The sequence below is a fragment of the Etheostoma spectabile genome, chromosome 4 (assembly GCF_008692095.1).
Source record: "Etheostoma spectabile isolate EspeVRDwgs_2016 chromosome 4, UIUC_Espe_1.0, whole genome shotgun sequence".
NCBI classification, from domain to species: Eukaryota; Metazoa; Chordata; class Actinopteri; order Perciformes; family Percidae; genus Etheostoma; species Etheostoma spectabile.
In genome coordinates this window covers 36,684,738-36,708,327 of record NC_045736.1, presented here as the reverse complement: position 1 = coordinate 36,708,327, position 23,590 = coordinate 36,684,738, and the positions used below count along the sequence as shown (strand labels likewise).

Here is a 23,590-nt window from a genome sequence, read left to right as displayed (position 1 = left end):
GGAATGTGGCATTCTAGAAATGTGTGGATGATTGGACATAGATTCAAATGACTGTACAGGTGTAAAATGTTTTAATTCTGATAATTTCATCAATTGATTTGAATGGTGAATATTTCATGGAAACATGAATATTTAGGCAAGTATTTAAGATACAAACACTAAAAGTAACAGCAGACATGACTACAAGTTAAAAGATGAGGAATTAGTCAAGTTGCATGAAAGGGGAATAATAATAATAATAAAGAGCGGGAAGAACATAGGTTTTGAATTCTTCCAGCATTCACACCAATCCACCACATTCTTCGATACTTACATAGAGTAACTGACATAAACATTTTCAAACTGGATGATCAAAATATGATTTCTCAGTAGATGGAATACCAATTTTATAAACATGTGGTGATGCTGATTTAATATCTGAGGAACATTTACAATCAGAGGCAAAATATAAAACAAGTTTAAATTTGAGGAGCCAGAGTCTCTTCTAGTCTCTGTCCCTTCAGGGCAAAGGTCTGGATCTGTTGTCCCCCAGGGCTCTGTGAGGGAGTCTCCTCTGGTTTCCCACACTCTGTCCTTTCACTGCTTTCACTGGAGGAACAATAGAAGTGTGTCTTATTATGCATCACTTTACCATGTCGGACCTCTTTAAAGAGGACAATGGTTAACTTCAAACATTTTACTTTAAAACACCTGAAATTTAGTGATATGAAAATATATTGATAATGATACAATATTTGTTTGACACTTCATTTAATCTTTGATGGTTTGACTTGACTTACTTCATTTAAATATAGTCACATAACATTGATAATCTCTCTTATCAGAAATATTAATTAATGCACAAAATAGAAATCATAGACTTTGAGAACACAATATTTTCAGCTGGCAGTATTTGTTTATTTATAAAAAACAATGAGCCACAAAGTATGAAGCTCCAACTAGAGGTGATGATACATCACAACAACAACTTGTAGATTTCTACAAGACACACTGTACTCCGAGAGAGTAAAGGACAACTGTCTTTATAAAAGACAAACTATTTATATTTGAGGACACAGTTCTCAGTTTTTTTCTTTTTTACCCAAATTGTTCAACACATTTTCACTTAGTGAATAAAAGACAGAATTATTAAAAACTGACCTTACAACAGGTCCCATTGTTCTTAGTAACCTCTGAATTCAAAGACATCTTAAACAATAACACTGTCACTGGAAAACTGTGACAGTGTGACATTAAAGAAACCTTTTACAGTAAAAGGAGAAACATTGTGATCTTAAAACAGATCAGTTTTCAATAATCACATGAAGTGAGGGAAAGTCCATTATGATTAAAAGTCCAGAAAAAGGACAAATAATATTTTGATCAATTCAAAATCATCAATACCTCTCAAGAGGTAATAAACATCTCCATCTGTCAACACATGACATGGAGGGAGTCATAAAATTATCACAGTAAAATTGTGACATTAATTAGCAAACCTTTTAGAAAAAAGATAAACATTTGGATCTAACAACAGATCAGTTCTGAGTAATCGGAGAGATTAAAGTGAGGTAAGTCCATGGTGACAATATGTCCATAAAAAGGACAGTTAAAGTATCTGATCAAAATGATCAATAATAATCAAAAGATAACAGATGTTACATAGCTTATACCAACATTACATGATGTACAGTGAGATATAATAATAATAATAATAATAATAATAATGACAATTGCTGATGCAATCAGATTTGGTTCATGCAACATGCATGACCAAGATGATCTCTTTCTTAACTTGAAAGATATTGTTGTTGTCATTTCCTCAGGAAATATCATCATGTAGAAAGAAACCAGAAACTACAATATTCTGTACAACAGAAGAACAACAAGTCCATAACATTTCAAAGACTTGAGTCCAGTAATCTTTGACCAATATGGTCATCTCAGTTTGTCTGGTAGTAACTCCAGTCTGGAGGTGTCTACCACGGCCTCCAGACGGCGCTGTTGACTGGACTCTTCTCTTTGGTGATGCTGGTCTGGACTGTGGAGCTCAGAAGAGAGAAGTCAGCCTCTCTCAGGTTGTTATCAGAGGAAGACTGCAGCTTGTTGATGTGGTTCAGCAGTCTTCTCTGCTGTTGATTCTGCTGCTGAAGCCGTCTCAGGACACAAACTGTCATCTCCAGGATGTCTGCTTTCTCCAGCTTGGAGTCTGGCTGCTGTTTGAGGAACTCTGGACTCAGGAGAGACTTGAGCTGCTCAATGCTGCTGTTGATTCGCTCTCTGCGTAACTTCTCCACCAGAGGCTTTCTGAGCTGCAGGAAGAAGAACAAAGTCATTAATAAACTTATTCTGGAGTGAAATGTTAGCATGATCAAAGACAATGTCTCATTGACAATATTTAAGTCTTCTTGAATCTTTAATTTACCTTGTGGGTCAGAGTCAGATGCTCCTGAGAATTGGTCATTGCTGCAGTGATTGTAGGTGCCATGTCTGGATCTCTGTGCTGTAGAGGTCTCTGTAGAGAGAATCTGATCTCTGCTGGCTTCATCCCTCCTATTTATAGTCCCACATCTCCATCTGAATGTGTGGGTCTTGGTTTGACTGGAGTTTCTCACAGTCTCAGCCAATCAGAGCGCTTGGTGAGACAAAATGATACAGCACACTTCATGTTGTCATTGCCTGGAGGACAATGGTTAGATCTCTGGGGAACAGGTGGACTGGGGGGGGTGATGGAGAGAGACTCTCAGAGCTCTGTGTGAATCTGGGAAAGTGGTGACCCTGTAGAGAGAGCAGATCTGCTGCCTGATGCTGGGATCAATGACTTTGACTGAGCACACGCTTCATGATGTCATCACACACGTGAGACACTGACTGGGAGTTGCATCTAGAGTAAAAGTACATTATAACTTGCATGTTGCTAAATGAAAAGCAAGAGCCATTGATGTAATTTATTTCAATTTGCTCTTTAATAATCAATTCAAAAATGAATAAAGTTTTTTTTATTTCAATTTTATCAGGTATTAAAAATAGTGGGATGCCGATATGTTTTTAAAAACTTGAGAAACCATCAGTTTGCTGTCCAGATGTTTCCCAGTCTTCTGCCTGGTGTCTTTAGTCAGTGTGGGTAGAAAGTTGGTCCCAGTTTCCCACACTGACTCCTTGAATGCTGTGGTCCATGAACAACAAAAGGACTTTAAATGGAGCTTCAGTGACAGATGCTGGCTGTGTGTTGTAGTAGAATCAGAGCCTGACGTCATCAGCCATCTGGAGGGAAAGAACACCATTGGCTGGCTCTGACTGTCTGTAAAATTTGAAATGTTGCTGAACAATCCATCATAAAGTATGAACAACAATATTTATCCTCTCATATTTTCATTTTCCAACCATTGTCATACATTGTTAACCTCCAGTAATAATTACTGACCATTAACTGGATCAAACCTTGAGCTCTCATGAGGGTGGGAGGTTTTCGGGGGGGCAGCTGTTTCCTGAAGTGTGCCAAATCCCTTTGGAGAATGACTCTGCTGCTGGTTGGATGGATGTCATTCACACTTAACTCTTTCCTCCAGCGCTCCACACTCCGTCTACTAGCAGTAAAGAGGAATGTGGCATTCTAGAAATGTGTTGATGATTGGACATAGATTCAAATGACTGTACAGGTGTAAAATGTTTTAATTCTGATAATTTCATCAATTGATTTGAATGGTGAATATTTCATGGAAACATGAATATTTAGGCAAGTATTTAAGATACAAACACTAAAAGTAAAAGCAGACATGACTATAAGTTAAAAGATGAGGAATTAGTCAAGTTGCATGAAAGGGGAATAATAATAATAATAATAAAGAGCGGTAAGAACATAGGTTTTGAATTCTTCCAGCATTCACACCAATCCACCACATTCTTCGATACTTACATAGAGTAACTGACATAAACATTTTCAAACTGGATGATCAAAATATGATTTCTCAGTAGATGGAATACCAATTTTATAAACATGTGGTGATGCTGATTTAATATCTGAGGAACATTTACAATCAGAGGCAAAATATAAAACAAGTTTAAATTTGAGGAGCCAGAGTCTCTTCTAGTCTCTGTCCCTTCAGGGCAAAGGTCTGGATCTGTTGTCCCCCAGGGCTCTGTGAGGGAGTCTCCTCTGGTTTCCCACACTCTGTCCTTTCACTGCTTTCACTGGAGGAACAATAGAAGTGTGTCTTATTATGCATCACTTTACCATGTCGGACCTCTTTAAAGAGGACAATGGTTAACTTCAAACATTTTACTTTAAAACACCTGAAATTTAGTGATATGAAAATATTGATAATGATAAAATGTTTGTTGGACACAAAATGTCTTTGAAAGCTTCATTTCATCATTTGGTTTGACTTGACTTACTTCATTTAAATATAGTCACATAACATTGATAATCTCTCCTTATCAGAAATATTAATTAATGCACAAAATAGAAATCATAGACTTGAGAACACAACATTTTCAGCTGGCAGTATTTGTTTATTTAAAACAATGAGCCACAAAGTATGAAGCTCCAACTGATGATACATCACAATAGATTTTCAGCTGGCAGTATTTGTTTATTTATAAAAAACAATGAGCCACAAAGTATGAAGCTCCAACTAGAGGTGATGATACATCACAACAACAACTTGTAGATTTCTACAAGACACACTGTACTCCGAGAGAGTAAAGGACAACTGTCTTTATAAAAGACAAACTATTTATATTTGAGGACACAGTTCTCAGTTTTTTTCTTTTTTACCCAAATTGTTCAACACATTTTCACTTAGTGAATAAAAGAGAATTATTAAAACTGACCTTACAACAGGTCACATTGTTCTTAGTAACCTCTGAATTCAAAGACATCTTAAACAATAACACTGTCACTGGAAAACTGTGACAGTGTGACATTAAAGAAACCTTTTACAGTAAAAGGAGAAACATTGTGATCTTAAAACAGATCAGTTTTCAATAATCACATGAAGTGAGGGAAAGTCCATTATGATTAAAAGTCCAGAAAAAGGACAAATAATATTTTGATCAATTCAAAATCATCAATACCTCTCAAGAGGTAAAAACATCTCCATCTGTCAACACATGACATGGAGGGAGTCATAAAATTATCACAGGAAAATTGTGACATTAACAGCAAACCTTTTAGAAAAAGATAAACATTTGGATCTAACAACAGATCAGTTCTGAGTAATCGGAGAGATTAAAGTGAGGTAAGTCCATGGTGACAATATGTCCATAAAAAGGACAGTTAAAGCATCTGATCAAAATGATCAATAATAATCAAAAGATAACAGATGTTACATAGCTTATACCACATTACATGATGTACAGTGAGTATAATAATAATAATAATAATAATATACAATTGCTGATGCAATCAGATTTGGTTCATGCAACATGCATGACCAGATGATCTCTTTCTTAACTTGAAAGATATTGTTGCTGTCATTTCCTCAGGAAATGTCATCATGTAGAAGAAAAAACAGAAACTAAACATTCTGTACAACAGAAGAACAACAAGTCCATAACATTTCAAAGACTTGAGTCCAGTAATCTTTGACCATATGGTCATCTCAGTTTGTCTGGTAGTAACTCCAGTCTGGAGGTGTCTACCACGGCCTCCAGACGGCGCTGTTGACTGGACTCTTCTCTTTGGTGATGCTGGTCTGGACTGTGGAGCTCAGAAGAGAGAAGTCAGCCTCTCTCAGGTTGTTATCAGAGGAAGACTGCAGCTTGTTGATGTGGTTCAGCAGTCTTCTCTGCTGTTGATTCTGCTGCTGAAGCCGTCTCAGGACACAAACTGTCATCTCCAGGATGTCTGCTTTCTCCAGCTTGGAGTCTGGCTGCTGTTTGAGGAACTCTGGACTCAGGAGAGACTTGAGCTGCTCAATGCTGCTGTTGATTCGCTCTCTGCGTAACTTCTCCACCAGAGGCTTCCTGAGCTGCAGGAAGAAGAACAAAGTCATTAATAATCTTATTCTGGAGTGAAGTGTTAGCATGATCAAAGACAATGTCTCATTGTCAAATTTATAAATGTTCTTGAATCTTTAATTTACCTTGTGGGTCAGAGTCAGATGCTCCTGAGAATTGGTCATTGCTGCAGTGATTGTAGGTGCCATGTCTGGATCTCTGTGCTGTAGAGGTCTCTGTAGAGAGAATCTGATCTCTGCTGGCTTCATCCCTCCTATTTATAGTCCCACATCTCCATCTGAATGTGTGGGTCTTGGTTTGACTGGAGTTTCTCACAGTCTCAGCCAATCAGAGCGCTTTGTGAGACAATAAGAGATACAGCACACTTCATGTTGTCATTGCCTGGAGGACAATGGTTAGATCTCAGGGGAACAGGTGGACTGGGGTGTGATGGAGAGAGACTCACAGATCTCTTTTTGAATCTGGGAAAGTGGTGACCCTGTAGAGAGAGCAGATCTGCTGCCTGATGCTGGGATCAATGACTTTGTCTGAGCACACGCTTCATGATGTCATCACACACGTGAGACACTGACTGGGAGTTGCATCTAGAGTAAAACTACATTATAACTTGCATGTTGCTAAATGAAAGCAAGAGCCATTGATGTAATTTATTCCCAATTTTCTTTAATATCAATTCAAAAATGAATAAAGTTTTTTTTTATTTCAATTTTATCATTTATTAAAAATGTCGGATGCCTATACTGTTTTTAAAACTTGAGAACAACGATCAGTTTGCTGTCCAGATGTTTCCCAGTCTTCTGACTGGTGTCTTTAGTCAGTGTGGGTAGAAAGTTGGTCCCAGTTTCCCACACTGACTCCTTGAATGCTGTGGTCCATGAACAACTGCTGGATTCTGCTGCTGAAGCCGTCTCAGGACACAAACTGTCATCTCCAGGATGTCTGCTTTCTCCAGCTTGGAGTCTGGCTGCTGTTTGAGGAACTCTGGACTCAGGAGAGACTTGAGCTGCTCAATGCTGCTGTTGATCGCTCTCTGCGTAACTTCTCCACCAGAGGCTTCCTGAGCTGCAGGAAGAAGAACAAAGTCATTAATAATCTTATTCTGGAGTGAAGTGTTAGCATGATCAAAGACAATGTCTCATTGTCAAATTTATAAATGTTCTTGAATCTTTAATTTACCTTGTGGGTCAGAGTCAGATGCTCCTGAGAATTGGTCATTGCTGCAGTGATTGTAGGTGCCATGTCTGGATCTCTGTGCTGTAGAGGTCTCTGTAGAGAAAATCTGATCTCTGCTGGCTTCATCCCTCCTATTCATAGTCCCACATCTCCATATGAATGTGTGGGTCTTGGTTTGACTGGAGTTTCTCACAGTCTCAGCCAATCAGAGCGCTTTGTGAGACAATAAGAGATACAGCACACTTCATGTTGTCATTGCCTGGAGGACAATGGTTAGATCTCTGGGGAACAGGTGGACTGGGGTGTGATGGAGAGAGACTCAGAGCTCTGTGTGAATCTGGGAAAGTGGTGACCCTGTAGAGAGAGCAGATCTGCTGCCTGATGCTGGGATCAATGACTTTGTCTGAGCACACGCTTCATGATGTCATCACACACGTGAGACACTGACTGGGAGTTGCATCTAGAGTAAAAAGTACATTATAACTTGCATGTTGCTAAATGAAAAGCAAGAGCCATTGATGTAATTTATTTTCATTTTCTCTTTAATAATCAATTCAAAATGAATAAAGTTGTTTTTTTATTTCAATTTTATCAGGTATTAAAAATAGTGGATGCCGATACTGTTTTTAAAAACTTGAGAACACGTCAGTTTGCTGTCCAGATGTTTCCCAGTCTTCTGCCTGGTGTCTTTAGTCAGTGTGGGTAGAAAGTTGGTCCCAGTTTCCCACACTGACTCCTTGAATGCTGTGGTCCATGAACAACAAAAGGACTTTAAATGGAGCTTCAGTGACAGATGCTGGCTGTGTGTTGTAGTAGAATCAGAGCCTGACGTCATCAGCCATCTGGAGGGAAAGAACACCATTGGCTGGCTCTGACTGTCTGTAAAATTTGAAATGTTGCTGAACAATCTATCATAAAGTATGAACACATATTTATCCTCTCATATTTTCATTTTCCAACCATTGTCATACATTGTTAACCTCAGTAATAAATACTGACCATTAACTGGATCAAATCTTCAGCTCTCATGAGGGTGGGAGGTTTTCGGGGGGCAGCTGTTTCCTGAAGTGTGCCAAATCCCTTTGGAGAATGACTCTGCTGCTGGTTGGATGGATGTCATTCACACTTAACTCTTTCCTCCAGCGCTCCACACTCCGTCTACTAGCAGTAAAGAGGAATGTGGCATTCTAGAAATGTGTGGATGATTGGACATAGATTCAAATGACTGTACAGGTGTAAAATGTTTTAATTCTGATAATTCATCAATTGATTTGAATGGTGAATATTTCATGGAAACATGAATATTTAGCAAGTATTTAAGATACAAACACTAAAAGTAACAGCAGACATGACTACAAGTTAAAAATGAGGAATTAGTCAAGTTGCATGAAAGGGGAATAATAATAATAATAAAGCGGGAAGAACATAGTTTTGAATTCTTCCAGCATTCACACCAATCCACCACATTCTTCGATACTTACATAGAGTAACTGACATAAACATTTTCAAACAGGATGATCAAAATATGATTTTCAGTAGATGGAATACCAATTTTATAAAATTTGTTGATGCTGATTTAATATCTGAGGAACATTTACAATCAGAGGCAAAATATAAAACAAGTTTAAATTTGAGGAGCCAGAGTCTCTTCTAGTCTCTGTCCCTTCAGGGCAAAGGTCTGGATCTGTTGTCCCCCAGGGCTCTGTGAGGGAGTCTCCTCTGGTTTCCCACACTCTGTCCTTTCACTGCTTTCACTGGAGGAACAATAGAAGTGTGTCTTATTATGCATCACTTTACCATGTCGGACCTCTTTAAAGAGGACAATGGTTAACTTCAAACTTTTTACTTTAAAACACCTGAAATTTAGTGATATGAAAATAATGGTCCAACACAAATGTCTTTGAAAGCTTCATTTCATCATTTGGTTTGACTTGACTTACTTCATTTAATATAGTCACATAACATTGATAATCTCTCCTTATCAGAAATATTAATTAATGCACAAAATAGAAATCATAGACTCTGAGAACACAATATTTTCAGCTGGCAGTATTTGTTTATTTATAAAAAACAATGAGCCACAAAGTATGAAAGCTCCAACTAGAGGTGATGATACATCACAACAACAACTTGTAGATTTCTACAAGACACACTGTACTCCGAGAGAGTAAAGGACAACTGTCTTTATAAAAGACAAACTATTTATATTTGAGGACACAGTTCTCAGTTTTTTTCTTTTTTACCCAAATTGTTCAACACATTTTCACTTAGTGAATAAAAGACAGAATTATTAAAACTGACCTTACAACAGGTCACATTGTTCTTAGTAACCTCTGAATTCAAAGACATCTTAAACAATAACACTGTCACTGGAAAACTGTGACAGTGTGACATTAAAGAAACCTTTTACAGTAAAAGGAGAAACATTGTGATCTTAAAACAGATCAGTTTTCAATAATCACATGAAGTGAGGGAAAGTCCATTATGATTAAATGTCCATAAAAAGGACAAATAATATTTTGATCAATTCAAAATCATCAATACCTCTCAAGAGGAAATAAACATCTCCATCTGTCAACACATGACATGGAGGGAGTCATAAAATTATCACAGGAAAATTGTGACATTAATTAGCAAACCTTTTAGAAAAAAGATAAACATTTGGATCTAACAACAGATCAGTTCTGAGTAATCGGAGAGATTAAAGTGAGGTAAGTCCATGGTGACAATATGTCCATAAAAAGGACAGTTAAAGTATCTGATCAAAATGATCAATAATAATCAAAAGATAACAGATGTTACCATAGCTTATACCAACATTACATGATGTACAGTGAGGTATAATAATAATAATAATAATAATAATAATAACAATTGCTGATGCAATCAGATTTGGTTCATGCAACATGCATGACCAGATGATCTCTTTCTTAACTTGAAAGATATTGTTGCTGTCATTTCCTCAGGAAAAAAGAAAACAGAAAACAGAACCTTCTGTACAACAGAAGAACAAGTCCATAACATTTCAAAGACTTGAGTCCAGTAATCTTTGACCAATATGGTCATCTCAGTTTGTCTGGTAGTAACTCCAGTCTGGAGGTGTCTACCACGGCCTCCAGACGGCGCTGTTGACTGGACTCTTCTCTTTGGTGATGCTGGTCTGGACTGTGGAGCTCAGAAGAGAGAAGTCAGCCTCTCTCAGGTTGTTATCAGAGGAAGACTGCAGCTTGTTGATGTGGTTCAGCAGTCTTCTCTGCTGTTGATTCTGCTGCTGCAGCCGTCTCAGGACACAAACTGTCATCTCCAGGATGTCTGCTTTCTCCAGCTTGGAGTCTGGCTGCTGTTTGAGGAACTCTGGACTCAGGAGAGACTTGAGCTGCTCAATGCTGCTGTTGATTCGCTCTCTGCGTAACTTCTCCACCAGAGGCTTTCTGAGCTGCAGGAAGAAGAACAAAGTCATTAATAAACTTATTCTGGAGTGAAATGTTAGCATGATCAAAGACAATGTCTCATTGACAATTGTTAATCTTCTTGAATCTTTAATTTACCTTGTGGGTCAGAGTCAGATGCTCCTGAGAATTGGTCATTGCTGCAGTGATTGTAGGTGCCATGTCTGGATCTCTGTGCTGTAGAGGTCTCTGTAGAGAGAATCTGATCTCTGCTGGCTTCATCCCTCCTATTTATAGTCCCACATCTCCATATGAATGTGTGGGTCTTGGTTTGACTGGAGTTTCTCACAGTCTCAGCCAATCAGAGAGCTTGGTGACAAATAATGATGCCACACTCCGAATGGTTTTATTGATATGAGGACAATGGTTAGATCTCTGGGGAACAGGTGGACTGGGGGGTGATGGAGAGAGACTCTCAGAGCTCTGTGTGAATCTGGGAAAGTGGTGACCCTGTAGAGAGAGCAGATCTGCTGCCTGATGCTGGGATCAATGACTTTGACTGAGCACACGCTTCATGATGTCATCACACGTGAGACACTGACTGGGAGTTGCATCTAGAGTAAAAAAGTACATTATAACTTGCATGTTGCTAAATGAAAAGCAAGAGCCATTGATGTATTTATTTCATTTTTGTTTCTTTTAATAATCATTTCAATAAATTAATTTGTTTTTTTTTAATTTAAATTTTATCAGATTTTTTCAGTTTTAAAAATAGTGGGATGCCTATAATGTTTTTAAAAACTTGAGAACAACGATCAGTTTGCTGTCCAGATGTTTCCCAGTCTTCTGCCTGGTGTCTTTAGTCAGTGTGGGTAGAAAGTTGGTCCCAGTTTCCCACACTGACTCCTTGAATGCTGTGGTCCATGAACAACAAAAGGACTTTAAATGGAGCTTCAGTGGCAGATGCTGGCTGTGTGTTGTAGTAGAATCAGAGCCTGACGTCATCAGCCATCTGGAGGGAAAGAACACCATTGGCTGGCTCTGACTGTCTGTAAAATTTGAAATGTTGCTGAACAATCTATCATAAAGTATCAACAACAAATTTATCCTCTCATATTTTCATTTTCCAACCATTGTCATACATTGTTAACCTCCAGTAATAATTACTGACCATTAACTGGATCAAAACTTGAGCTCTCATGAGGGTGGGAGGTTTTCGGGGGGCAGCTGTTTCCTGAAGTGTGCCAAATCCCTTTGGAGAATGACTCTGCTGCTGGTTGGATGGATGTCATTCACACTTAACTCTTTCCTCCAGCGCTCCACACTCCGTCTACTAGCAGTAAAGAGGAATGTGGCATTCTAGAAATGTGTTGATGATTGGACATAGATTCAAATGACTGTACAGGTGTAAAATGTTTCAATTCTGATCATTCAATCTATTCATTTGAATGGTGAATATTTCATGGAAACATGAATATTTAGGCAAGTATTTAAGATACAAACACTAAAAGTAACAGCAGACATGAAGATTATAGGTTAAAAGAAAATTGAGGAACTAGTCAAGTGGCATAAAAGGGGAATAATAATAATAAAGAGCGGTAGGAACATAGATTAGGAATTTTTTCAACATTCACACCAGTCAACCACATTCTTCCATACTTACATAGAGTAACTGACATAACATTTTCAAACAGGATGATTAAAGTATGGGTTCTCAGTAGATGGAATAACAATTTTATAAAAATGTGGTGATGCTTATTCAATATCTAAGGAACATTTACACTCGGAGTCAAAATATAAAACAAGTTTAATTTGAGGAGCCAGAGTCTCTTCTAGTCTCTGTCCCTTCAGGGCAAAGGTCTGGATCTGTTGTCCCCCAGGGCTCTGTGAGGGAGTCTCCTCTGGTTTCCCACACTCTGTCCTTTCACTGCTTTCACTGGAGGAACAATAGAAGTGTGTCTTATTATGCATCACTTTACCATGTCGGACCTCTTTAAAGAGGACAATGGTTAACTTCAAACTTTTTAACTTTAAGACACCTGAAACTTAGTTATATGAAAATAATGGTCCAACAACATGTCTTTGAAAGCTACATTTCATCATTTGGTTTGACTTGACTCACTTCATAGAAATAGTCACATAACATTGATAATCTCTCCTAATCAGAAATCTTAATTAATGCACATTCCCATGCTCAGATTTATGCTACAGAAACGTTATGGATAAACAATAACTGTGTGTGCTGAATTGTATCTTGATTGTCACTCAAATAGAAACGATGATGGAGACCTCTGTTAATGGAGTAAAAATAGAAATCATAGACTTTGAGAACACAACATTTTCAGCTGGCAGTATTTGTTTATTTAACAAAGAACAATGAGCCACAAAGTATGAAGCTCCAACTAGAGGTGATGATACATCACAACAACAACTTGTAGATTTCTACAAGACACACTGTACTCCGAGAGAGTAAAGGACAACTGTCTTTATAAAAGACAAACTATTTATAATATTTGAGGACACAGTTCTCAGTTTTTTCTTTTTTACCCAAATTGTTCAACACATTTTCACTTAGTGAATAAAAGACAGAATTAGTAAAAACTGACCTTACAACAGGTCACATTGTTCTTAGTAACCTCTGAATTCAAAGACATCTTAAACAATAACACTGTCACTGGAAAACTGTGACAGTGTGACATTAAAGAAACCTTTTACAGTAAAAGGAGAAACATTGTGATCTTAAAACAGATCAGTTTTCAATAATCACATGAAGTGAGGGAAAGTCCATTATGATTAAATGTCCATAAAAAGGACAAATAATATTTTGATCAATTCAAAATCATCAATACCTCTCAAGAGGAAATAAACATCTCCATCTGTCAACACATGACATGGAGGGAGTCATAAAATTATCACAGGAAAATTGTGACATTAATTAGCAAACCTTTTAGAAAAAAGATAAACATTTGGATCTAACAACAGATCAGTTCTGAGTAATCGGAGAGATTAAAGTGAGGTAAGTCCATGGTGACAATATGTCCATAAAAAGGACAGTTAAAGTATCTGATCAAAATGATCAATAATAATCAAAAGATAACAGATGTTACATAGCTTATACCACCATTACATGATGTTCAATGAGGTATAATAATAATAATATTAACTGATGATGCAATCAGATTTGCATCATGCAACATGCATGACCAGATGATCTCTTTCTTAACTTGAAAGATATTGTTGATGTCATTTCTTCAGGAATGTCATCATGTAGAAAGAAACAGAAACTAGAATTCTGTACAACAGAAGAACAACAAGTCCATAACATTTCAAAGACTTGAGTCCAGTAATCTTTGACCAATATGGTCATCTCAGTTTGTCTGGTAGTAACTCCAGTCTGGAGGTGTCTACCACGGCCTCCAGACGGCGCTGTTGACTGGACTCTTCTCTTTGGTGATGCTGGTCTGGACTGTGGAGCTCAGAAGAGAGAAGTCAGCCTCTCTCAGGTTGTTATCAGAGGAAGACTGCAGCTTGTTGATGTGGTTCAGCAGTCTTCTCTGCTGTTGATTCTGCTGCTGCAGCCGTCTCAGGACACAAACTGTCATCTCCAGGATGTCTGCTTTCTCCAGCTTGGAGTCTGGCTGCTGTTTGAGGAACTCTGGACTCAGGAGAGACTTGAGCTGCTCAATGCTGCTGTTGATTCGCTCTCTGCGTAACTTCTCCACCAGAGGCTTTCTGAGCTGCAGAAAGAAGAAGAAATACGTTAATAATCTTATTCTGGAGTGAAGTGTTAGCATGAACAAAGACAATGTTTCATTGACAATATTTAAATCTTCTTGAATCTTTAATTTACCTTGTGGGTCAGAGTCAGATGCTCCTGAGAATTGGTCATTGCTGCAGTGATTGTAGGTGCCATGTCTGGATCTCTGTGCTGTAGAGGTCTCTGTAGAGAGAATCTGATCTCTGCTGGCTTCATCCCTCCTATTTATAGTCCCACATCTCCATATGAATGTGTGGGTATTGGTCTGACTGGAGTTTCTCACAGTCTCAGCCAATCAGAGAGCTTGGTGAGACAATAAGAGATACAGCACACTTCATGTTGTCATTGCCTGGAGGACAATGGTTAGATCTCAGGGGAACAGGTGGATGACTGGGGGGGGGGTGATGGAGAGAGACTCTCAGATCTCTGTGGGAATCTGGGAAAGTGGTGACCCTGTAGAGAGAGCAGATCTGCTGTCTGATGCTGGGATCAAAGACTTTTTTTTTTTTTAAACTTTATTTAGTCAACCATCTACAACAGTACATTGAACACAGGGACAAAGTAAAACATGGCATTTTTTTTTTTTTTTTTTTCCTCCCTTTTCCCTTACCCTTCTCCCCTCCTTCCCACTCCCCATACTGTGGTCTCTTCCTTTACCCTCTGGGGATCAAAGACTTTGACTGAGCACACGCTCCATCATGTCATCACACACGTGAGACACTGACAGGGAGTTGCATCTAGAGTAAAAAGTACATTATAACTTACATGTTGCTAAATGAAAATATAGCAAGTGCCATTGATGTAATTTATTCTCAATTTGGTCTTTAATATTCATTAATAACTAATTGATTAACTGATCTGTTGTTAGATCCAAATCTTTATCTTTTTTTCTAAAAGGTTTGCTGATTAAAGTCACAATTTTACTGTGATCATTTTATGACTCCCTCCATGTCATGTGTTGACAGATGGAGATGTTTATTACCTCTTGAGAGGTATTGATGATTTTGAATACTGAATTACTGTAAAAGGTTTCTTTAATGTAACACTGTCACAGTTTCCAGTGACAGTGTTATTGTTTAAGATGTCTTTGAATTCAGAGGTTACTAAGAAAAATGGGACCTGTGGTAAGGTCAGTTTATACTAATTTTGTTATACTAATTATAGTGTGTCTTGTAGAAATCTACAAGTTGTTGTTGTGATGTATCCAAATGTTTATCTTTTTTTCTAAAAGGTTTGCTAATTAATGTCACAATTTTCCTGTGATACTTTTATGACTCCCTCCATGTCATGTGTTGACAGATGGAGATGTTTTTTACCTCTTGAGAGGTATTGATGATTTTGAATTGATCAAAATATTATTTGTCCTTTTTATGGACATTTAATCATAACGGACTTTCCCTCACTTCATGTGATTATTGAAAACTGATCTGTTTTAAGATCACAATGTTTCTCCTTTTACTGTAAAAGGTTTCTTTAATGTCACACTGTCACAGTTTTCCAGTGACAGTGTTATTGTTTAAGATGTCTTTGAATTCAGAGGTTACTAAGAACAATGGGACCTGTTGTAAGGTCAGTTTTTAATAATTCTGTCTTTTATTCACTAAGTGAAAATGTTTGACCAATCGGGGTAAAAAAGAAAAAACTGAGAACTGTGTCCTCAAATATTATAAATGGTTTGTCTTTTATAAAGACAGTTGTCCTTTACTCTCTCGCAGTACAGTGTGTCTTGTAGAAATCTACAAGTTGTTGTTGTGATGTATCATCACCTCTAGTTGGAGCTTTCATACTTTGTGGCTCATTGTTCTTTGTTAAATAAACAAATACTGCCAGCTGAAAATGTTGTGTTCTCAAAGTCTATGATTTCTATTTTTACTCCATTAACAGAGGTCTCCATCATCGTTTCTATTTGAGTGACAATCAAGATACAATTCACACACACCGTTATTGTTTATCCATAACGTTTCTGTAGCATAAATTTAAGCATGGGAATGTGCAGTAATAAATATTTCTCATTAGGAGAGATTATCAATGTTATGTGACCATATTAATATGAAGTAAGTCAAGTCAAACCAAATGATGAAATGTAGCCTTTAAAGATATTTTGTTGGACCATTATTTTCATATAACTAAGTTTCAGGTGTCTTAAAGTAAAAAGTTTGAAGTTAACCCTTGTCCTCTTTAAAGAGGTCCGACATGGTAAAGTGATGCATAATAAGACACACTTCTATTGTTCCTCCAGTGAAAGCAGTGAAAGGACAGAGTGTGGGAAACCAGAGGAGACTCCCTCACAGAGCCCTGGGGGACAACAGATCCAGACCTTTGCCCTGAAGGGACAGAGACTAGAAGAGACTCTGGCTCCTCAAATTTAGACTTGTTTTATATTTTGCCTCTGATTGTAAATGTTCCTTAGATATTAAATCAGCATCAACACATTTTTATAAAATTGTTATTCCATCTACTGAGAACCCATACTTTAATCATTTAATCATTTAAATCAGCTTTTAGTGTTTGTATCTTAAATACTTTCTGAAATATTCATGTTTTCCAAGAAATATTCTCTGTTCAAATGAATAGATGAAATGATCAGAATTAAAACATTTTACACCTGTACAGTCATTTTAATCTCGGTCCAATCATTTAAACATTTCTAGAATGCCACATTCCTCTTTACTGCTAGTAGACGGAGTGTGGAGCGCTGGAGGAAAGAGTTAAGTGTGAATGACATCCATCCAACCAGCAGCAGAGTCATTCTCCAAAGGGATTTGGCACACTTCAGGAAACAGCTGCCCCCCCGAAAACCTCCCACCCTCATGAGAGCTCAAGGTTTGATCCAGTTAATGGTCAGTAATTATTACTGGAGGTTAACAATGTATGACAATGGTTGGAAAATGAACATATGAGAGGATAAATCTTGTTGTTCATACTTTATGATGGATTGTTCACCAACATTTCAAATTTTACAGACAGTCAGAGCCAGCCAATGGTGTTCTTTCCCTCCAGATGGCTGATGACGTCAGACTCTGATTCTACTACAACACACAGCCAGCATCTGCCACTGAAGCTCCATTTAAAGTCCTTTTGTTGTTCATGGACCACAGCATTCAAGGAGTCAGTGTGGGAAACTGGGACCAACTTTCTACCCACACTGACTAAAGACACCAGGCAGAAGACTGGGAAACATCTGGACAGCAAACTGATTGTTGTTCTCAAGTTTTTAAAAACATTATAGGCATCCCACTATTTTTAATACCTAAAATTGAAGAAAAAAAAAAAACTTTATTCATTTATTGAATTGATTATTAAAGAGCAAATTCAAAATAAATTACATCACTGGCTCTTGCTTTTCATTTAGCAACATGTAAGTTATAATGTACTTTTTACTCTGGATACAACTCCTAGTCAGTGTCTCACGTGTGTGATGACATCATGAAGCGTGTGCTCAGTCAAAGTCATTGATCCCAGCATCAGGCAGCAGATCTGCTCTCTCTACAGGGTCACCACTTTCCCAGACTCACACAGAGCTCTGTGAGTCTTTCCCCCCCCCCCCAGTCAACCTGTTCCCCAGAGATCTAACCATTGTCCTCAAATCAATAAAACCATTCGGAGTGTGGCACCATTTATTGTCTCACCAAGCTCTCTGATTGGCTGAGACTGTGAGAAACTCCAGTCAAACCAAGACCCACACATTCATATGGAGATGCAGGACTATAAATAGGAGGGATGAAGCCAGCAGAGATCAGATTCTCTCTACAGAGATCTCTACAGCACAGAGATCCAGACATGGCACCTACAATCACTGCAGCAATGACCAATTCTCAGGAGCATCTGACTCTGACCCACAAGGTAAATTAAAGATTCAAAAACATTTATAAATTTGTCAATGAGACATTGTCTTTGATCATACTAACACTTCACTCCAGAATAAGATTATTAACGTATTTCTTCTTCTTTCTGCAGCTCAGAAAGCCTCTGGTGGAGAAGTTACGCAGAGAGCGAATCAACAGCAGCATTGAGCAGCTCAAGTCTCTCCTGAGTCCAGAGTTCCTCAAACAGCAGCCAGACTCCAAGCTGGAGAAAGTAGACATCCTGGAGATGACAGTTTGTGTCCTGAGACGGCTTCAGCAGTAGAATCAACAGCAGGGAAGACTGCTGAACCACATCAACAAGCTGCAGTCTTCCTCTGATAACAACCTGAGAGAGGCTGACTTCTCTCTTCTGAGCTCCACAGTCCAGACCAGCATCACCAAAGAGAAGAGTCCAGTCAACAGCGCCGTCTGGAGGCCGTGGTAGACACCTCCAGACTGGAGTTACTACCAGACAAACTGAGATGACCATATTGGTCAAAGATTACTGGACTGGAGTCTTTGAAATGTTATGGACTTGTTCTTCTGCTGTTGTACAGAAGGTTCTGTTTTCTGTTTTCTTATTTCCTGAGGAAATGACAGCAACAATATCTTTCAAGTTAAGAAAGAGATCATCTGGTCATGCATGTTGCATGAAGCAAATCTGATTGAATCAGCAATTATTATTATTATTATATCTCACTCTACATCATGTAATGTTGGTATAAACTAAGGTAACATCTGTTATCTTTTGATTATTATTGATCATTTCGATCAGATACTTTAACTGTCCTTTTTATGGACATATTGTCACCATGGACTTCCCTCACTTTAATCTCTCCGATTACTCAGAACTGATCTGTTGTTAGATCCAAATGTTTATCTTTTTTCTAAAAGGTTTTCTAATTAATGTCACAATTTTCCTGTGATACTTTAATGACTCCCTCCATGTCATGTGATGACAGATGGAGATGTTTATTTCCTCTTGAGAGGTATTGATGATTTTGAATTGATCAAAATATTATTTGTCCTTTTTATGGACATTTATTCAGAATGGACTTTCCCTCACTTCATGTGATTATTGAAAACTGATCTGTTTTAAGATCACAGTGTTTCTCCTTTTACTGTAAAAGGTTTCTTTAATGTCACACTGTCACAGTTTTCCAGTGACAGTGTTATTGTTTAAGATGTCTTTGAATTCAGAGGTTACTAAGAACAATGGGACCTGTTGTAAGGTCAGATTTACAAATTTTGTCTTTTGTTCACTAAGTGAAAATGTTTGACCAATCAGGGTAAAAAAGAAAAAACTGAGAACTGTGTCCTCAAATATTATAAATAGTTTGTCTTTTATAAAGACAGTTGTCCTTTTCTCTCTCGGAGTACAGTGTGTCTTGTAGAAATCTACAAGTTGTTGTTGTGATGTATCATCACCTCTAGTTGGAGCTTCATACTTTGTGGCTCATTGTTCTTTGTTAAATAAACAAATACTGCCAGCTGAAAATGTTGTGTTCTCAAAGTCTATGATTTCTATTTTTACTCCATTAACAGAGGTCTCCATCATCGTTTCTATTTGAGTGACAATCAAGATACAATTCACACACACCGTTATTGTTTATCCATAACATATCTGTAGCATAAATTTAAGCATGGGAATGTGCATTAATTAATATTTCTCATTAGGAGAGATTATCAATGTTATGTGACCATATTAATATGAAGTAAGTCAAGTCAAACCAAATGATGAAATGTAGCCTTTAAAGATATTTTGTTGGACCATTATTTTCATATAACTAAGTTTCAGGTGTTTTAAAGTAAAAAGTTTGAAGTTAACCATTGTCCTCTTTAAAGAGGTCCGACATGGTAAAGTGATGCATAATAAGACACACTTCTATTGTTCCTCCAGTGAAAGCAGTGAAAGGACAGAGTGTGGGAAACCAGAGGAGACTCCCTCACAGAGCCCTGGGGGACAACAGATCCAGACCTTTGCCCTGAAGGGACAGAGACTAGAAGAGACTCTGGCTCCTCAAATTTAAACTTGTTTTATATTTTGCCTCCGTGTGTAAATGTTCCTTAGATATTAAATAAGCATCACCACATTTTTATAAAATTGTTATTCCATCTACTGAGAACCCATACTTTAATCCTCCTGTTTGAAAATGTTTCTGTCAGTTACTCTATGTAAGTATGGAAGAATGTGGTTGATTGGTGTGAATGCTGGAAGAATTCATATCTATGTTCTTACCGCTCTTTATTATTATTATTATTCCCCTTTCTTGCAACTTGACTAGTTCCTCATCTTTTAACCTATAATAATCATGTCTGCTGTTACTTTTAGTGTTTGTATCTTAAATACTTTCTGAAATATTCATGTTTCCATGAAATATTCTCTGTTCAAATGAATAGATGAAATGATCGGAATTAAAACATTTTACACCTGTACAGTCATTTGAATCTATGTCCAATCCTCCACACATTTCTAGAATGCGACATTCCTCTTTACTGCTAGTAGACGGAGTGTGGAGCGCTGGAGGAAAGAGTTAAGTGTGAATGACATCCATCCAACCAGCAGCAGAGTCATTCTCCAAAGGGATTTGGCACACTTCAGGAAACAGCTGCCCCCCCGAAAACCTCCCACCCTCATGAGAGCTGAAGATTTGATCCAGTTAATGGTCAGTAATTATTACTGGAGGTTCAAAATGTATGACAATGGTTGTAAAATGAAAATATGAGAAGATAAATTATGCTGTTGATACTTTATGATGGATTGTTCACCAACATTTCAAATTTTACAGACAGTCAGAGCCAGCCAATGGTGTTCTTTCCCTCCAGATGGCTGATGACGTCAGGCTCTGATTCTACTACAACACACAGCCAGCATCTGTCACTGAAGCTCCATTTAAAGTCCTTTTGTTGTTCATGGACCACAGCATTCAAGGAGTCAGTGTGGGAAACTGGGACCAACTTTCTACCCACACTGACTAAAGACACCAGGCAGAAGACTGGGAAACATCTGGACAGCACACTGATCGTTGTTCTCAAGTTTTTAAAAACATTATAGGCATCCCACTATTTTTAATATCTGATAAAATTGAAATAATAAAAAAAACTTTATTCATTTATTAAATTGATTGTTAAAGAGCAAATTGAAAATAAATTACATCAATGGCTCCTGCTTTTCATTTAGCAACATGTAAGTTATAATGTACTTTTTACTCTAGATGCAACTCCTAGTCAGTGTCTCACGTGTGTGATGACATCATGAAGCGTGTGCTCAGTCAAAGTCATTGATCCCAGCATCAGGCAGCAGATCTGCTCTCTCTACAGGGTCACCACTTTCCCAGATTCCCACAGAGCTCTGGGAGTCCTCTCTCCATCACCCCCCCCCCCCCCCCCAGTCCACCTGTTCCCCAGAGATCTAACCATTGTCCTCACATCAATAAACCACTCGGAGTGTGGCATCATTTATTGTCTCACCAATAAATGATAACTGAGATGTTATCTAACGCTAACTTTTGATGAATGTAGGAGACATCTGCAGACCCAAACAGACAAAGAATAGTAACATGAATGTTTTCTGAAAAGAGAAACAAGAAGTCATGTTATGGAAGATTAATGAAGGTAAAGATGATGTTTCTGTCTGTTAGTGTCTCTCCTTAAAAGCATCATAACCATCCAACATGTAGAAGTTAACACATTATTTTAACATCATAATGCTGCATATCTTTCAAATTTATCCATTCCACTTTAACACAAGCTGCAATCCAAGACTATAGACTTTAGTCTTCATAAAGAGTCGATAGCATATGAAAACTGAGGTTCTGGTTCTTGACCCTGCTGGTGTTGAATATAAGCACACAGCAGCTTTTACACGTTTCTGAAAAATGTATATTTATAACTCCAGGAATTGTGGCATCACCTGTTATGTTTCTGTATTTCCCACCTTCTCAGGACTTTAGATGTGTCAATAAAGTCATATTTCTGGTTCATGTGGTATAAAGCCTGTACTCAGAGGGAGACGGTTGGACGGCCTCACACTTAATCTCTCACTTTACACAAAGCCGCTTTAGAGTTTTACGACCACAGCAAACCAAGCTCTCAGCGTTTTGCATCCAGTTTGAGAAAGAACAGACTACGTGTGTGAAGGAAGAGAAGATATCAGAACGGACGTAGAGACAGTAGGAGTTCAATTCATAACGGAGGAGAAAACACATTTTAAAAATTACATTTCATTTACATTTCAGCCAGGAAACAGGTGTTTATGTCCTGGAGAAAACAAGACTTTCACCACGAAAAAGTACAAACTAAATGTCTGAAAGTACACACTAAATGTCCGAAAGTATGATATTATAATATGTTATCTGCAGTTGAGCCTTTGAAAGATAAAGTGGGCGTGTATTATATTATATTTTAATATTTTACAGTATAAAGGTCGAGGAGTTCTCAGACTTTTCTATCTCTCTCCTGTTTTTCAGGTAAATCTACTTTTTATTTTCTGTCTTTGAGACGTTAAAACTTCTCTGATTGGTTTAGATTCTGTTTCAGCTGTGAGAAAGAAACTTTTCACAAAGACCTTTTCATGTTGTTCATGTTTCTGTTTTCATATTCATGCTTTTAAATTTTTTTGCTTTTTCAGCAGTTCTTGCAACTTTTTTCACTGTTTTGGAGCATTTTTACAATGTTTCTGCGTATTTGGCGAATTTCTCTCTTTTTCCCAGTTCTTGTAGATTTATTCTGTTTTCTGAAGAACCTTAAAGTTAAATGAGTTTTGAAACATTAGGCGCATTTTTCAAACATCTGGGTTTTTTTTAGGCTTTTTTGTCACTTTAATTCTTTAGTTGTAGCATCTTTGTCTGTCTCTTTCTTAAGAAGTTATCAATGATGTAACTTGTCTGTTATGATCCATATGACCAGCACATGTTTGGTTTTTCTGTATAATCTTTGTAATGAAGTGTGTTATCATGTGATATTCCAGGTATTCCTCCTGCTGCTGACTCTAGAACTCATCTCTCTCCTGTCATTCAGGTAAATATACTTTATATTATTATTCTGTCTTTAACACATTTACATTCTGTATGATTATATCTTATTTTGGCTGCATCAGGACTTAGAAACTTTACTCTGACACAGAGCATTACTAATCTAACAACTTTTACATGATAATATAAGAGATGTAAGAGTAAAGTCTCTAACAGCTTTTATGTGATAATATAATATGTATTAGATATGTCAGAGTAAAGTCTCTACCAGCTTTTATATGATAACATAAGAGATGTTAGATATGTCAGAGTAAAGTATCTAACAGATTTTACATGAAAATATAAGAGATGTTAGATATGTCAGAGTAAAGTCTAACAGCTTTTATATGATAACATAAGAGATGTTAGATATGTCAGAGTAAAGTCTAACAGCTTTATAACTCTGGGGTCTCCAGATACACATGAGATCTCGATCTTGCCGGTGTTCTGCTGATCTCTGCTGCCGTGCTCTCT

General features: G+C 37.6%; 4 protein-coding genes, 1 long non-coding RNA gene and 2 pseudogenes across 5 annotated transcripts; 2 read left to right on the top strand and 5 right to left on the bottom strand.

Annotated features, from left to right (window-relative positions):
- Positions 1-1,953: 1,953 nt before the first annotated feature.
- LOC116688499 (transcription factor HES-2-like) lies at positions 1,954-2,542 on the bottom strand. The gene is made up of 2 exons (XM_032514584.1): positions 2,405-2,542; positions 1,954-2,291 (listed from the first exon to the last, which is right to left on the bottom strand). Exons 1-2 carry the CDS (start codon positions 2,525-2,527, stop codon positions 1,959-1,961), a joined length of 456 nt encoding a protein of 151 aa, XP_032370475.1. The 5' UTR covers positions 2,528-2,542; the 3' UTR covers positions 1,954-1,958.
- A 3,071-nt stretch (positions 2,543-5,613) lies between these two features.
- On the bottom strand, positions 5,614-6,208 carry LOC116688540 (transcription factor HES-2-like). Its single transcript, XM_032514642.1, has 2 exons — positions 6,066-6,208; positions 5,614-5,951 (listed from the first exon to the last, which is right to left on the bottom strand). The coding sequence occupies exons 1-2, from the start codon at positions 6,186-6,188 to the stop codon at positions 5,619-5,621; spliced, it is 456 nt and encodes a 151-aa protein (XP_032370533.1). The 5' UTR covers positions 6,189-6,208; the 3' UTR covers positions 5,614-5,618.
- A 546-nt stretch (positions 6,209-6,754) lies between these two features.
- Positions 6,755-7,239, bottom strand: LOC116687951 (transcription factor HES-5-like; annotated as a pseudogene).
- A 2,972-nt stretch (positions 7,240-10,211) lies between these two features.
- Positions 10,212-10,799, bottom strand: LOC116688539 (transcription factor HES-2-like). Its single transcript, XM_032514641.1, has 2 exons — positions 10,662-10,799; positions 10,212-10,549 (listed from the first exon to the last, which is right to left on the bottom strand). The coding sequence occupies exons 1-2, from the start codon at positions 10,782-10,784 to the stop codon at positions 10,217-10,219; spliced, it is 456 nt and encodes a 151-aa protein (XP_032370532.1). The 5' UTR covers positions 10,785-10,799; the 3' UTR covers positions 10,212-10,216.
- A 3,102-nt stretch (positions 10,800-13,901) lies between these two features.
- On the bottom strand, positions 13,902-14,504 carry LOC116688616 (transcription factor HES-2). The gene is made up of 2 exons (XM_032514764.1): positions 14,353-14,504; positions 13,902-14,239 (listed from the first exon to the last, which is right to left on the bottom strand). Exons 1-2 carry the CDS (start codon positions 14,473-14,475, stop codon positions 13,907-13,909), a joined length of 456 nt encoding a protein of 151 aa, XP_032370655.1. The 5' UTR covers positions 14,476-14,504; the 3' UTR covers positions 13,902-13,906.
- A 3,475-nt stretch (positions 14,505-17,979) lies between these two features.
- On the top strand, positions 17,980-18,554 carry LOC116688526 (transcription factor HES-2-like; annotated as a pseudogene).
- Positions 18,555-22,420: 3,866 nt separating this feature from the next.
- Positions 22,421-23,588, top strand: LOC116688528 (uncharacterized). Its single transcript, XR_004331790.1, has 3 exons — positions 22,421-22,573; positions 23,074-23,123; positions 23,533-23,588. It is a non-coding gene; the product is annotated as an uncharacterized LOC116688528 (long non-coding RNA).
- Positions 23,589-23,590: the final 2 nt, after the last annotated feature.